This window comes from Cydia splendana, chromosome 9, assembly GCF_910591565.1.
Source record: "Cydia splendana chromosome 9, ilCydSple1.2, whole genome shotgun sequence".
NCBI lineage: Eukaryota > Metazoa > Arthropoda > Insecta > Lepidoptera > Tortricidae > Cydia > Cydia splendana.
Window position 1 is genome coordinate 1,875,239 of NC_085968.1, and position 16,318 is coordinate 1,891,556.

Genomic DNA, 16,318 nt, shown 5'->3' on the forward strand with positions numbered 1-16,318 from the left:
TAAATCTGGGGTGCTGAATCCATTTAAGATATCACATTGACACCATTCCACAAAATAAAAATAAATCTTTTTAGGGTTCCGTACCTCAAAAGGAAAAAACGGAACCCTTATAGGATCACTCGTGCGTCTGTATGTATGTCCGTCTGAATACACAAAAAAATAGTTCTTTACCTATAGATGACAGGAAAACCTATTAGAAATGTGCAGTCAAACGCGAGTCGGACTTAATGTACGGAACCCTTAATACGCGAGTCCGACTCGCACTTGGCCGGTTTTTTTGAAACTCTTCTTGACGCTTAACCGCTGAACCGATTTCGTTGAAATTTGGTATAGAAATAGTTTGCGTCCCGGAACAGGACATAGGATAGATCTTATAACCAAAATCATCTTTTGAAGGTGTGAAAAGTGGCGTGGAAATTTGTACGGGAAATCAATAACCGCTGAACCGATTTATATGAAATTTGGGATGGTCTACATCTTTGATTTAGTTAAAAATGATGAAAAAACTTGACTTCAAACCTAAACTTAAACAGTATTAACTTCAAGAAGTCAATTCTGAATTCCCCCCTACACCTCATTTCACACCTTTAAAGGATGATTTTTGAGATAACTTATTATATCCTGTCTCGGGACTCAAAATATATGTGTACCAAATTTAAATTAAAACTGTTCAGCAGTTTAAGCGTGAAGAGGAGTTTAAAAGAAAGTATTTTAATAAGTTTATATGTTTTTACTTCGGAATGGTGTCAATGTGATACCTTAACTAAATTTGGTACTGCGAATTTATACGAAAACGATACCAAACATGGCCTCGTAGCTTTACTGTTGTAGAAGTCAAAATAAAATTGAGAGCCCTAAATTCTTATTACTTGGCCAAACTTGTGTAGAAGGAAAAGGTAAAATAAAAGTCTTCGGCAGGAATATAAGATACAAATATATTTTTTTTTGCGTTACTATTTCATTCATCAAATATAAACATACCTTGATTATACTATTCTAGTGAGATACTCATAGATAAACAAAAACATTTACTTAAAAAATTACAAGGTCGAAATGTCACGGAACTTGTGAGAGTAATATGTGAAAAATAAAAACTTTTATGACAAAAAAAATCTGGACACAATTTAAGAATCACCCAATTGCGTCGAGGAATCATCTGTATTTTTGCTTGTTTCATTACCTCCTCGCTTCTTTTTTGTCCTTTGTATTCTGTAGCAATTTGTTAGATCTGAAAATAAAGATAACTTGCGTCGTCACGGATGTCGATTTATAGGTTTTAGGGAGTGCAGAATTCGAAAACGATGATCATTTTATAATCCAAGATGGCGGCTACGTATTTTGTCATAAAAGTGGAATCCAAAATAGTCATCATTTTCGAAATCTGCGCCCCCTAAAACCTATAAAACGATATCCATGACGACTTTTATGACATAGTGCATTGCCGCCATTTTGAAATTGAAAATGTTATCATTTTCGAAATCTGCGCCCCCTAAAACCTATAAAACGACATCCATGACGACTTTTATGACATAGTGCATGGCCGCCATCTTGGAATCCAAAATAGTCATCATTTTCGAAATCTGCGCCCCCTAAAACCTATAAAACGATATCCATGACGACTTTTATGACATAGTGCATTGCCACCATTTTTAAATTGAAAATGTTATCATTTTCGAAATCTGCGCCCCCCAAAACCTATAAAACGACACCCATGACGACTTTTATGACATAGTGCATGGCCGCCATTTTGGATTCCGAAATGGTCATCATTTTCGAAAGCGCGGCCCCCTAAAACCTATAAAACGACATACATGACGACTTTTATGACATAGTGCATGGCCGCCATCTTGGAATCCAAAATGGTCATCATTTTCGAAATCTGCGCCCCCTAAAACCTATAAAACGACACCCATGACGACTTTTATGACATAGTGCATGGCCGCCATTTTGGAATCCAAAATGGTTATCATTTTCTAAATCTGCGCCCCCCAAAACCTATAAAACGACACCCATGACGACTTTTATGACATAGTGCATGGCCGCCATTTTGGATTTCAAAATGGTCATCATTTTCTAAATCGGGGCCCCCTAAAACCTATAAAACGACATCCATGACGACTTTTATGACATAGTGCATGGCCGCCATCTTGGAATCCAAAATGGTCATCATTTTCGAAATCTGCGCCCCCTAAAACCTATAAAACGACACCCATGACGACTTTTATGGCATAGTGCATGGCCGCCATTTTGGATTCCAAAATGGTCATCATTTTCAAAATTGGGGCCCCCTAAAACGTATAAAACGACATCCATGACGACTTTTATGACACAGTGCATGGCCGCCATTTCGGATTCCAAAATGGTCATTATTTTCGAAATCGGCACTCCCTAAAACCTATATATCGACACCCATCTCGACTTTTATGACAAAGTGTTTTGCTACCATCTGCATGCAAGACATTTCTATTATTTTTACGTACAAAAATGGCCCCCTGTCAACTTTCAATCGAGATTTAATCGATAATTTATTCGATTAATATTCAGATTAATTCAATTTCAATCTATGTTAGGTCGACTAAACTAATCGCGATTAAAATTTGAGAATTAACTTTTTTTATTCCATTAATTAGTCGAATAAACAGTTAATCGATTAATGCCCATCTCTGACCACGGCATTTTTACACTTTGAGAATATCTGAAAACAAATCAACACAAGGAGCCATTTTGCAAATCCAGTAACATACCAGTAACTTTGTTATTACTTTTGACAGCGCGTGTCATGTGTCAACACAGAGTCGACACAAAGTCGAAACATTGCAACTACTTTGTGACTGCAATATTTCTCAGCCTTAAACCATATTTATACATCATAATTAACAAGTTTCGTAGTATGTAAAGCGTTATTTCTGTTATTTAAGTATAGTATACGCATCGAAGTACTAAAAATGCTTCAAATAATATAGTTATGAACACAGGCACTGAGAAGTAAACAATTTCATTTCCGGCTAAACTAAAACAATGTGGTGGCGCGTTGATTATATTACACTTAGTTTATCAAATCACTCGAGCAGTTTAATTCCCCATAATAATTTAAGTCCTATTGAAATATAAATGCAAACAATATATAATTACGTCTTGTAATCCGTTTTAGAGATGGCGTATTAATGTCACTTATTTTTATTTAAGTATTTTTCCATCTGACAGTTTCCATTTGACAGGAACAAAATGAACGAATGAACGAATGATTTTGGCATAAAGTAGTCGCAAACCCGAAACAATGTGTGCACACGGCGACCACACTTTATGTCACTTTGTGTCATGTGTCGACCCTTCCCCATTTCTGGTAACTGTGTCGACACGGCGACGACTCTGCGACTGGAATTGTGACCGAAACAGACGGTGTCGACACAAGATGTGTCAACACCGCGTCGTAACGGCGACTGGAAATGGTTGTATGGGTACCTATTTCTAGATAAAACGCGTTTTAACTTAAGACAGGTTTTAGTATGAGAACACAGACAAATTCAAAATTACAGTAAAATACACCAAAAAACAAGTGTTGTGTTCTAAGAATATCGATACTGAAATAATTAGGAAACTCCTTTTGTCGACCTCCCAAGCCTCCCATGACCCATAATGTTAAAATATTCCGGTGTTTGATCCCGTTCCAATAGAACCATGGAAGGTCAATAGGCACTTAAGGCTCCGCGTTTAGTTAACGACCCCATGTTACCGATAAAGGCCCTTATGTGTTCCTAATAGCTGCAGTAAACTGTTGGGAACGGATTTGGAAAACCCGCTGTTTTCCTTTATTTATTTGTGCCTACCTCTAACAGGAAATTGTAGGTAGTTGTTCATTTCCCATATGGAACAATTCACACGAAAACTAGATTCAATTAAATTTGCAAGTGCAATTTTGCAACCAAAGTACCGGTTAGAAGTCAGAACGTTTTTAACTACCTAACAATTTATTGAAATGGCAGGTTTTATTTTCAAGAACAACCACAAGAAATAAAACAATTCAAAATAATTATTTGAAATTAATAAAACAAAGTTATATTGATATTCCTTAAAAGTAAATACACTCAGCGTCAAAAAAATCGCACATCTTAACTTTTTTCTTTCAAGCAGTTTCAAACCTTATATTATATAAGGAAAGATAAGACTATGGGGCATTATTTGAAAGGTTATGAAACCCTCTATTGGAAAATGTAAAATGGACGATCTACCCCATACAAAAAGAAAATTTTCAGGAAAAACGAATCAACGTGTATTTAGGTTAAAATTGCAAAGAATAAAAACACTACAAAATCAACAGATACAGAAAAAAATAACTTTAAACTAAACTTAAAACCTCTAGTGCTACCTCCTCTTGTCCTTCGAGTAGCTTCCATGCGACGAATCATGACTGTCATGAGTGCCACGATGCGTTTTTGAGGAAAGTTGTTCCACTCCTCAATAATTGTGTCTTGAAGCCTGTCGAGAGTGGCAGGAGCAGGATCATGCGATCGCACCCGCCGTGTTAGCTGATCCTAGAGATGTTCGATAGGGTTCAGGTCAGGGCTCGTTGCTGGCCACTCCATTACGGTGATCCCAGCCTCACACAGTTAGTCTCACAAAAACAACGCAGTGTGGCAGCGGGCGTTGTCATGCATAAACTGGAAGTTGGGTCCAACTAAACCATCATAAGGGACCTCTTGCTCCTCCAAGATCTTCGTTATGTAACGCCGAGCAGTCAGTGATCCCTGGCTGTGACCACCTTCAGTGCGGGAAATGCACAGGAGATCAGTTTACTCGTCGATCGAAATGCCGCCCCAGAACATGCGAGATCCGTCCCCTTAGCAGACGGTTTCTTCAGTGCAGGCTTGCGTGAATTGCTCTCCCTGCCTCCTATACACCCCCCTGCACCTGTCGTTGATGTAAAGGTACACCCTCGTCTCGTCGGAACAGAGGACATTCCTCTATTGTTTAAACGTCCTCTTCGTGCAGTCGGCAAAATTGCCTCCTGGCTATTCGATGCTCTGGCTTCGATTGGGGGCCTATAGCAGTGCTACGGGGCAACATCCTCTTCTCTTCCAGCTTTCTTCCGATCGTAGAGATGCTTACTGCTGTTCTTCCAGCTGCTTGAAGCTGCTGCTGCTGCTGCAGCTCAACAGCCTCGGAGAAACGGTTCTGCAAAGAGTTTTATACAATTTACTGATTGTCTCTAGCGGAAAAGCAGTGTTGTCTTCCAGATCCAGGCCTCCTGATGTAACCACCAGTCAGCTGGAACTCCAGCAAGACTCGACGCACTCGGAAACCGCTTATGTTAAAATTTTCAGCAACTTCATACTGCCATAGTCCTGTTTGCAGCAGTGCCACCTCTTGAGCTGCTTCTTCTGGCCTGGTATCCATGTCCATGTAACGGTTCATTAGTGACCTCAGTAACCTCTGGAGAGCGCATGACAAATAAATAACCTTTACCCTCCATTTTATACCCGTCCAGGATTGCACAACAACGGACCGATTAAAATTGGATCTCGGCCCTTTTTTAAACAAAACGTCGATATTCGGTGATGGTTGTTTTTACGGACAATGACGATTTATTTTTTTAAAGTGCATTAATTGCGCTTTCAAATGATACCAATATTGACAGAGTACAATGCACTGGATAAGAGCTATATTTGCTTGAAACTAATTTTTGCCGAGGTGCGATTTTTTTGACGCCGAGTGTATACTTATAAACGTTTTAATTAAACTCAACGAGGGTGCGGAAAGCTGAAAGTTAGGGTCGGCAACGCGCATAATAATATAACACCTCTGTAGTTGCAGGCGTTCATAGGCTACTGACGTAGTATAAAATAAAAATAAATTTTCCTCCGAAATATTCCTGTATTTATAGAATAATAATTTGGATTTGGATTTATGAAATTTTAGGAAATATAAGTAAGGAACGTCGACGAAAATACTTTCTTTGTCTACACGCGTTTTATTTTAACAATAAGAAGCTTTCATCCCATTCATTTTACTCAATCTTCATCGAGCTCGGTCTTACATGCTGTTGAATGCAATAAGGTTCATTATTGAGTGGGAAATTAAAACACGTCCTGTTGCTATGATTTTTGTAATGCGACTAAATAAGAAATGCATGTATAATGCTGTCACTAGGTATGATGATAGGTATTTGTGTGCGCGTTAACATACCGCCGGCCAAAGGACTACTAAGTCCTTTAAAAAAAACAATTATACATTTTAAGAAATTAAAAGCATGCAAAATAGATTGATAGGTACATTAATCATTAATCTCTATTGGTAATAAGCATAGTTTTGTAACAGGTCTTTTCACCACACTATCACCACTTTTAACACTATACACTCGCGTAATATGATCTGGACCTGGATGTTTAGCGACTATTCGGCCGAGAGCCCATTTTCCAGGTGGAAGATTGTCGGTTTTAATGAGAACAATCTGTCCCTCTTTGAACTCTTCTACTCTTTTCAACCACTTTGGTCGCTGTTGCAAACGTGACAGGTACTCTTGCTGCCATCTACACCAAAGATCTCTAACCAATTTCTGTGTATGCTGCCATCGTGATAGTGAGCTCATTCTAACATCTTTCAAGTCGGGCGATGGGACGTTTATGGGTGCTTCGCCGATCAGAAAGTGCCCGGGTGTAAGGGGTTCTATGCTGTCTGTATCGTCGTTATCAATTGGACATAACGGCCTTGAATTTAAGCATGCCTCAATTTCGCAAAGGATCGTGTTAAATTCTTCGAAGGTAAGGTGAGAGGTGATGATTCTTTTTATGTGATGTTTCAGGGATTTTACACCAGCCTCCCACAAACCACCAAAATTCGGACTATAGGCGGGGATGAAGTGCCATTGCGTACCGTCTCTAGCCAAGGAATCGGAAATTTCACCAGCGAAATCTAGTTGTGCCTCTTTCCATGCATTAATCAATTCCTTATTGGCGCCAACTAAGTTTCTTCCTTGGTCGCTCCACAAATGGTTGCATTTCCCTCTCCTGGCCACAAATCTATTGAAGGCAGCTATAAAAGCTTCAGAAGTCAGGTCACTGACTAGTTCTAGATGTATGCATTTGACTGATAAGCATATAAATATAGCTACATACGTCTTAGTGGTCTTTGCTCCTCTACCCTTAGACATTAGGGTAGTGAAAGGTCCTGCAAAGTCGACGCCACTATGTAAAAACGGTCTAGCAGGCGTAACTCGTTCTCTTGGCAGGTCTCCCATCAGCTGTGGTTTAGGAGCAGCGTTTTGTCTGACGCATACAAGGCATTTATTGACGTGAGCCCTTACCATGTTCTTTGCCTTTATAATCCAAAATTTGGAACGTAAATAACTCATCGTGAGTGTTATTCCACCGTGCAAGGTCTTCAAGTGTGCGTCAGCTATTATGAGAGGAATTAAGTTATTTCTGTTACCCAATATTAAGGGATGCTTTTCTTCGTTGTTTATGTTTGCAAGTCTAAGCCTTCCCCCCACTCTCAGTAGACCTTCTTCCAAATAGGGATTTAAAGATTTTATAGAGCTCCGTTTGTGTACTTGTTTGTTTGTCATTATTCTGTCTATTTCTTCTCCAAACTCTTCTTTTTGTACAATTCTTACACATATTTGCAGTGTGCGTTCCAAGTCGTGAGTAGTTAGATTTAAATTGTCTATTTTCAGTTTTTTCATGTTCAGAAATTTGCGGCAATATGTGATTGTTTTTATTAATTCTTGTAAATTATCAAATTCTTTAAATTGGTCTGTCAAATTACTCTCCTTCTCGCTTCCATGCACGTTTAAATTTGTCTGTATCACATTCTTGCTTTCTATGTCAGTGGAAATGACATTTGGTCTTCTGTATTCTATTTCTTTTCTAGATAGCCATTCTGGCCCTTCCCACCATAGCTTAGAAGCCTTCAAGTCGGACAAGTACATTCCTCTGGAAGCGATGTCGGCGGGGTTATCCTGTGAAGTGACATGATGCCATTGGTTTTGACTAACATTGTTTGTTATTTCCACAACTCTGTTTGCCACAAACGTTTTCCATCTTTGTGGTTCGCCGAAAATCCATGAAATTACAATGGAAGAATCTGTCCATGCGAATATTTGTGAAGCTGGTATTCTCATAGCACGGCTGACTTGTCTTAACAATTTTGCCAACACGACAGCTCCACACAGTTCCAATCTGGGTAATGAGACAGTCTTCACGGGAGAGACTCTTGTTCTCGAAGCAATCAACCTTGTTTTAACTGTACCATCCGCCCTTTCTACTCTAATGTAAACGGCTGCCCCGTATGCGGAGATAGAGGCATCACTGAACCCGTGTATCTGAATATTTGCTCCTTCAGTGCTCAAAGTGTCAAGCCATCTATCAATACGGATCTCATTGACATGTCTCAAGTCTGCTCTTAATTGAAGCCATTCATCTTTTAAGGGTTGACTAAGTTCCTCGTCCCAATTCACCTTTGCTAGCCACAACTTCTGTATCAGTATTTTAGCCATCAGGACACATGGTGAGATCCAGCCCAGAGGGTCAAACAGTTTCTGGATATCAGACAAAATTGTTCGTTTGCTGATGTGATTGTTTACTTCTGGAAGGTTGAGGTTGTACTCGAATTGGTCTGTTCCCATGTTCCATTGAACACCAAGTGCCTTAATCGTGCCGTCCATATTTAAATCAAGATGCGCGTTAGCTGATCTATCTTCGGGCTTCAAACTTCGCATAAATTCAACACTATTGGATGACCATTTTTTTAGCTGAAATCCACCCTTTCGCATAACTTCTTGCAATTGGTTGCTGGCTTCTATGGCTTGTTCGGTGGTGTCACATCCCGACATCAGGTCGTCGACGTAGAAGTCTTCTGTGATCATCTTTGCTGCAACAGGAAACTTGTCTCCTTCATCTATAGCCAGCTGTCGCAAAGTTTTAACTGCCAGATATGGAGCTGAAGCTGTTCCAAAAGTTACTGTAAGGAGACGGTAATCTTCTATTTCCTTGTCGCTGCTACTTCTCCATAAAATTCTCTGATAGTCGGAATCTTCTTTGGTTGTCAGCACCATCCGATACATCTTGTGAATGTCTGAGACGAAGCATATAGCGTGCATTCGCCATCTCATTATCAAACTTCGCAAATCTTCTTGTAACACTGGCCCAACCAGAAGGTCGTCGTTTAATGAGAAACCATTGGTACCCTTACACGACGCGTCATACACGACGCGCGTTTTTGTAGTTTCCTTCTCTTCTCGAATAATTGCATGGTGGGCTAAGTATACACTCTTCTTTGTATGTATTTCTTCGGTTGGTACCTTTTCCATGTGCTTCTGTTCGATGTAATCGTCAATCACCTTTACATATTCTTCTTTGAGCTTTGGCATTTTTAGAAATCTTCTCTCTAGTTGTATTAATCTGTTCTGTGCTATTTCTCGTGTATTTCCTTCACATGCTCGTGGTACTTCTGTTTTTAAAGGTAATTTGACGATGTATCTTCCTTCTTCATTTCTTTTGTAGGTACTTTCGTAAATTCTTTCACATGTTTGTTCTTCTTCAGTTAATGTTCTCTTTGTATCTGGTTCTACCTCCCATATAGTCTTCAATAAATCATCAACATCGACTTGATGATGCATCGTAATGAAAGATTTTTCTTGTATACTTGTATCCGTCTCTCCATTATCTCCAAACAAGATCCAGCCAAAGTATGTTTTCTGAGCACATGGTGTACCCGGTGGACCCTTAATTATTGGTGTATTTTCTTGGATAATCTGTGCATATACTTTCACTCCAAGGAGAAGATCTACTGGACCTGGTGTATTATAACTTGGGTCAGCCAGGTGTAGATTTTGTATGTGAGACCAGTGGCTTGTATTCATAGTTTTCATGGGCATTTGAGTGGTCAATTGCTTAGAAATCACATAGGCTCGAAGCTGTATGGAATACGACGTTTGATATTGCGACGAAACCTGTAATTGAACCACTTGATTTGCGTTCGCCTTTATAGGCCCCAATCCAGTTATGCTTGCTCTTGTTGACTCTCTTTTAAGTTTAAGTAATTGGGCCGCTTTCTCACTGATGAAAGATGCCTGTGAGCATGGGTCGATGAGAGCTCTCAGTGCAATGGTGTGACCTTGCCCGCTCTTAACGTTTACGATTGCAGTTGCTAATAAGCCATCACTATGTCTAGCTGTGTGATGAGATGCAATTGCCACGGTAGCTTGAATTTCTGGTTCAGTCTCGTTGACCTTGGAGAGCGTCGGTTGAGTCTTGCTATCTTGTTCTGCTGTTTCCGGGCTCTTGGAGACATGGACGAGTGAATGATGGCGCTTGCGACATATACGACATGACATGGGCAATCGACACTTGAAAACCGCATGTCCTGGCGCTAGACAATTATAACACAGCCTATTGTTTTTTGTATATTCACATCTCTCAGTGGGTAGCATCTTTGTAAAGTCTTTGCAATGAGCGAGTGTGTGATTACCTTTACACATGACACAACTCTTCTCTGTGTGTGATTCTGTAGCGTGGAACGTGCGTTCTTTGTTTACTGTTCTTTCGCGCGGAGTTGATGAAGCAGCGGTGATGAGCTCGAGCGTTCGGAATTTAGCTTCCAGAAATTTGACGAAGTCTGTCCACTTGGGTAATTCCTCAGAATCGTCCTTGTGAGCGTACTCCTCCCAATCCTTATGTGACTCCGGGTCCAATTTCTGCACTACCAGAAAAATGATTAAAGGATCCCAGGAATCGGTGGCCATGTTCAAATTTTGTAAACTATTTAAGCATTCAGTTGTAGTATCCAATAATGATTTCAGTTGAGTGGCCGACTGAGTATTTAATTTCTTTTGCATAAATAACCGCTTCAATATAGAATTCACTATTAACTTTTTGTTTCCATACCGTTTTTGAAGAATGTCCCACGCTTGTGTATAATTACTCTCGGTAATTTGAACGTGCTTTAAAATCGCCTCTGCCTCGCCGGATACACTGGTCTTCAAATAATGCAATTTTTGTACATTACTAAGCGACGCATTGTTATGCACAATAGACAAAAACAAATCTTTAAAAGTGGGCCATTGTTCATAACCACCAGTAAAACTTGGAAGTTGAATTCGAGGTAATTTTCCCACTTGGTTATCCGAGTTACTTATATTGTGGTTGATTTGTTTTGTGTTGTTGTTCAATAAGTCCTTAAGATCGCCTTCAATGTTCAGGTATAAATCTTCGTAAATAAAGTATTCTTCGTTAATAAAATATTGCGTGACAGCTCGTTGTTCGCGTGGCATAACCTTTATAAGTTCTTGATGTGTTTGTTTGAACGTCGCCCAGTACTGTTGTAAGCAATTTAATCTCGCCTCAACATAACCTCTTGTTAATCGTGCCTTAGGGCATTTCTTTAAATTCACTTGTGTTTTCTGAAGTAAACTTGCCGTATCTTGCAAAACAGTCATCAATTGATCCGCCGTAGCCATTTTTCGTAACTTCAATCTTCACTTATTCACGTAAAAACACAAGTAAACACAATGTTTTGAAGTAAATTATTTAAGTCGAAACTAAATTGCATTGAAGTCGTATCGTTTTAACTTGTTTCTATCGGCTTGTTTATCACATTCCTTTGTTCTCGCGGCCAGGTGTCCGACGGCGGGCGCTCGATGCACTTTTTCCTTATCCGGATCGTTTGGACCATATGTTGAATGCAATAAGGTTCATTATTGAGTGGGAAATTAAAACACGTCCTGTTGCTATGATTTTTGTAATGCGACTAAATAAGAAATGCATGTATAATGCTGTCACTAGGTATGATGATAGGTATTTGTGTGCGCGTTAACACATGCGCTTGGCCAATTTTACCTGTTATCCTCAAAATTTTCTTTTATTCGAAATAACAGGTAGGTATATTCCTATTTAATTCATAAACATCGCTCCTGAACCTGAATAATTGAAACAAAAATATTGTGATACATTTTTGACGTTTCTCCGTTCCCACGAGACACAAGAATTTTTCCTCATTTTAAACAGATGCTTCTCAAGAATAATACAAAAAAAATATGAATGTTAAGGAATAATAAAATTAAAGAAACGTTATTACGTAAATTTGACACAAACAGTAAGGATCGACTGAGGGATTTTAAACAAGTTTCTTGCGAGTTCTTTGCAATTTTACGGAAACTTAGACATATTTGCTTTTTTACTTGGAAAATTCATGATATTTTTATACACTTTACTAGCGACCCGTCCCAGCTACGCAAGGGTTAACAAATTATATACCTAAACCTTCTTCAAGAATCACTCTATAGTAAGATGGAAACCGCATGAAAATCCGTCCAGTAGGTTTTGAGTTTATCGCGAACATACAAACAAACAAACAGACAGACGCGGCGGGGGACTTTGCTTTATAAGGTGTCGTGATTTAGCTTCAATACTGGTTACCTACTTCCTTTTATTTATTTATTTAACTTTTATTGCACAAAAGATGACCTAACAGTACAAAAGGCGGGCCCAGGCAGGCAGGTATTCTCTATTTATTTATTACTTTAGTGGCTAATGTATGAACTTCCAAGAAATACTAATCAATCTGTTTACAGGCCCATGGTGAAGGCCACCCACACTTGTTCGCAGCAAACTCGGCCGAATTTCACCTTCCCATACAAACAAAGTTTCTATTCAGAATCACGAAATCCGACAAAGTGTATCAGTGGTGTGTAACACTTAAAACTTAATAATTTAGTTTGACAACTTTCCCCGGAATTGCCTTTTAATTATCTAGCCAATACTTACGCGTACTACCGTTATTTGCCGTTGTTGTTTGTTTACACAAGTTTACACGTTTACAATAGTTTCAGTTCCAGCGAAAACTAGCTGATATTAAGTTTCCCGCATTCTCGACAACAAGAGCTGTTTACACGAACATAGCGGCAACCCCTTGTTTTGTGTCGACAAACTTTTCATTGACTGTCATTTCGCCGAAAACGATTCATAGACTATTGAGTAATTAATATACATTTGGCGTTGTTTTGTTTCATTGACTATTGATTTAATTTTTTAGGGTTCCGTACCTGAAGAGTAAAACGGGACCCTATTACTAGGGCTCCTCTGTCCGCCTGTCTGTCACCAGGCTGTATCTCATGAACCGTGATAGCTAGACAGTTGAAATTTTCACAGATGATGTATTTCTGTTGCCGCTGTAATAATAAATACTAAAAATAGAATAAAATAAATATTTAAGTGGGGCTCCCACACAACAAACGTGATTTTTTGTCGTTTTTTTCGTAATGGTACGGAACCCTTCGTGCGCAAGTCCGACTCGCACTTGGTCGGTTTTTTTCACTTTTGAAACAGAAAAAGAGTTCGTCGAATATTACTTGATCTTCATTGACGTATAATATCTAAGGACGGGCCTTACGGGCACTAAAAATGGTACTAGTTCAGCGGTGTTACTCATGAATTCGAGCCAATCGTGATGCAGTCTAACGCAACTAGTTGCGACCACTCGCGCGCGTGATGTGAAGTCATGAACCACTCGCGTTGTAGCGGTGTCACACCGCTGTACTGGCCCCATTCATATTGCCCGTAAGGCCAGTCCTTAGATATAATATACTCTTTATTGCACACGTCTTTGCAGAAAACAATACAAAGAATACAGAAAAGAAGAGGTGTGGGGGAAGGGTTGAGAAGGGTAGGGGGGGGGGGGGGGGGGGGGTTGATTCCACAATTCTATATCAATGGTGAGACAAAACAGTTACTAACCTCGTGTAAACCCTGTATAAGCTAAGTTATTTACAGCCAAGTGCTGTTTGCAAATTGCCTAATTTATCTGCGTTCGGACCTGACTGGGCTAAGCCAAACACAATTTGGACATAACCGAGAAGTGCGCGGAAACGGTTCGTTTTAATTGAAAACAATTATTCTGAGTGAATGCTCGTTTCGTGTAATTTGATCGTTTAAATCTGTCAACCCCTGGAGTCGCTACCCAAATAGTCTAAATTTGTCAGTCAACAAACGATCTTACGGTTTAGATTTAGAATTGAATTTTGATTGGCATTTCGCACGCGATATCACGTCCATGGGGCTCAAGATGTTAGTTTAATGATATTGCTGTTTGTTTTTACTTAAAGAAAGGGGAAAAGGTCATGACATGAAGATTAGATGGTTTAACAATAAAATTGCTTTGTTTGGCGCGTCTTTGGCAAATAAGCGTACGGTTTACCTACTAATCCTACTAAAACCATGATTGCAGAATTCAAAACAAAAGCTATTTTAACCTGATTAACCTTTTAACCGCCAGCAATTTTGAATCGAGCGTGCTCGTGTCGCCACCGACAGTAATTGTACCACGCAGAGTAAGATTGGCATAGTTACGGGAGTTATAAATATGCTGTAAAAACCAAATCAGATTCTTGTCTTATTTATCAGACTGTGGCGAAATGAGCTGGATATGTAATGTCTTATATATCAGACTCTGGCGGTTAAAGGGTTAAGAGCCCATCAACGTGCACCATAAAAACTAACATAAAAACTAGTTTGATGTAGGTATTCAAAAGGTACTTAAATACAGAATACAGTCCGTAGCGGCCCCCTTTTTTAAATACCTGTCGTTAAATTTAAATAATCACGAATATTTAGCAGTGGCGCTAGTGTGCACGTTGATGGGCTCTTAATCCAAAGTAGATATACTTAAATAAATACTCGGCGCTAAGCGGGTACTTATTCGTCTTCCTCGCTGTCGAGACCTCAGGCTGCTGGTGCGCTGAGGGTAATCCCTACCTCCGGGAGCTGGGTCGTCGCCTGCTTGAAAGGGGCCTTGACCCCCGCTCCGGGGTTTTCCTGATGCAAAGGTTGTCCATCGCAATCCAACGCGGCAACGCAGCGAGCGTGATGGGCACCTTTTCGTCGGGGGCAGCCCGGGACGGGCTTCAGTAGGCAATTTATTTTATACTTATTTAGTTTATATTTATATTTAAGTTTAGTTTTTAATTAGTTTTATGTTTAGTTTATGTGTTATTTTAATTATGAAATAAACTTATGTATTTTGTTCGAATAAACATTTCATCAGAGGACGTCGAAAGTTAGATTAACAAATAAATAAATATTATAGAATATTAAAAATAGGTTTAGAATCTCTGATTCTCAAATCTTCTAGAGTCCAATGTTATCTGAAATGAAGTTTTACTAGAAGGCTCATTTTTCGGTATTTGCACCGAAAAATGTTTAACTGCGATACGTTAAAGCGTTTACGGCACTTTAACAAACTATAATGTGTACAGTCATTTGGTCTCGACTGTAATGCTGTATATTATGTTTTCAAATAAATAAATAAATAAATAATGTCGCATCAGAAGATATATGACGACCGGTCTGGCCTAGTGGGTAGTGACCCTGCCTGTGAAGCCGATGGTCCCGGGTTCGAATCCCGGTAAGGGCATTTATTTGTGTGATGACACAGATATTTGTTCCTCAGTCATGGGTGTTTTATATGTATTTAAGTATTTATAAATATGTGTATAATATAAATATATTATATATATCGTTGTCTAAGTACCCACAACACAAGCCTTTTTGAGCTTACTGTGGGACTTGTGTTATATTCAATAAATATTATAGGACATCAAATAATGTCCTATAATATTTATTTATTTATTTTATATTTATTTATTACTGGTTTATTAAGATAGCCTGTCTTAAATAGCTTATGACGAATATTAACGGTATTCATATTTTTGTTTGCTAAAAGTAATTTTATCGTGACAGTTTTGATGGAGATAAGCTTAGGAAATTATGACAAATCTTTAAAATCAACGCCGTCGTTGTGTATTTAATACGTATGTTCAAATATGTATTAACTCGAGAATCTATTTGAAACTAAGTGCATTGTATTCATTAAAAGCAACGCAACGCGGAAACGCAGCGAGCGTGATGGGCACCTTTGCGTCAGGCGCAGCCCCCGTTTGTGTGTTGTTGTGTGTTTTACATAATCAGTTTGTATCTATATTAAATTAAAGTTTTTATAATAAAAATGATTTTAAAAGCATTATAAATTTAATAAATTTAAGGTGGTCACTGACGAGGCCTGAGTGAGGCCTACATGAATAAAGTTTTTGACTTTGACGAGCCTTCCAACAGTCCATATAGCGTGGCTGCAATCCAAAATCGGTCCGTGAATGTCAAAAACGTACAATGTTTAATATTAGGATGCCGTCCATTTGGATGAATTCATTGTAACGGCATCCATTTGGAAGGCTCGTCAGTGGCCTGCTTAAAAGCAGCACTTTGAATTTTAGCTGTCAGGAAATGACCAAATAAACAAGAGGAATGAAAAAAGAACGTCAGAGGAATAAAAT

At 39.0% G+C, this 16,318-nt stretch overlaps 2 protein-coding genes across 2 annotated transcripts in view; one reads left to right on the forward strand and one right to left on the reverse strand.

Annotated features, from left to right (window-relative positions):
• The window catches only part of LOC134793368 (cardioacceleratory peptide receptor-like), a 182,374-nt gene that overhangs the window by 59,971 nt on the left and 106,085 nt on the right, over positions 1-16,318 (forward strand). The gene's annotated exons all lie outside the window — the stretch shown is intronic.
• LOC134793866 (uncharacterized) lies at positions 4,969-11,534 on the reverse strand. The gene is made up of 2 exons (XM_063765579.1): positions 7,547-11,534; positions 4,969-5,172 (listed from the first exon to the last, which is right to left on the reverse strand). Exons 1-2 carry the CDS (start codon positions 11,450-11,452, stop codon positions 4,969-4,971), a joined length of 4,110 nt encoding a protein of 1,369 aa, XP_063621649.1. The 5' UTR covers positions 11,453-11,534.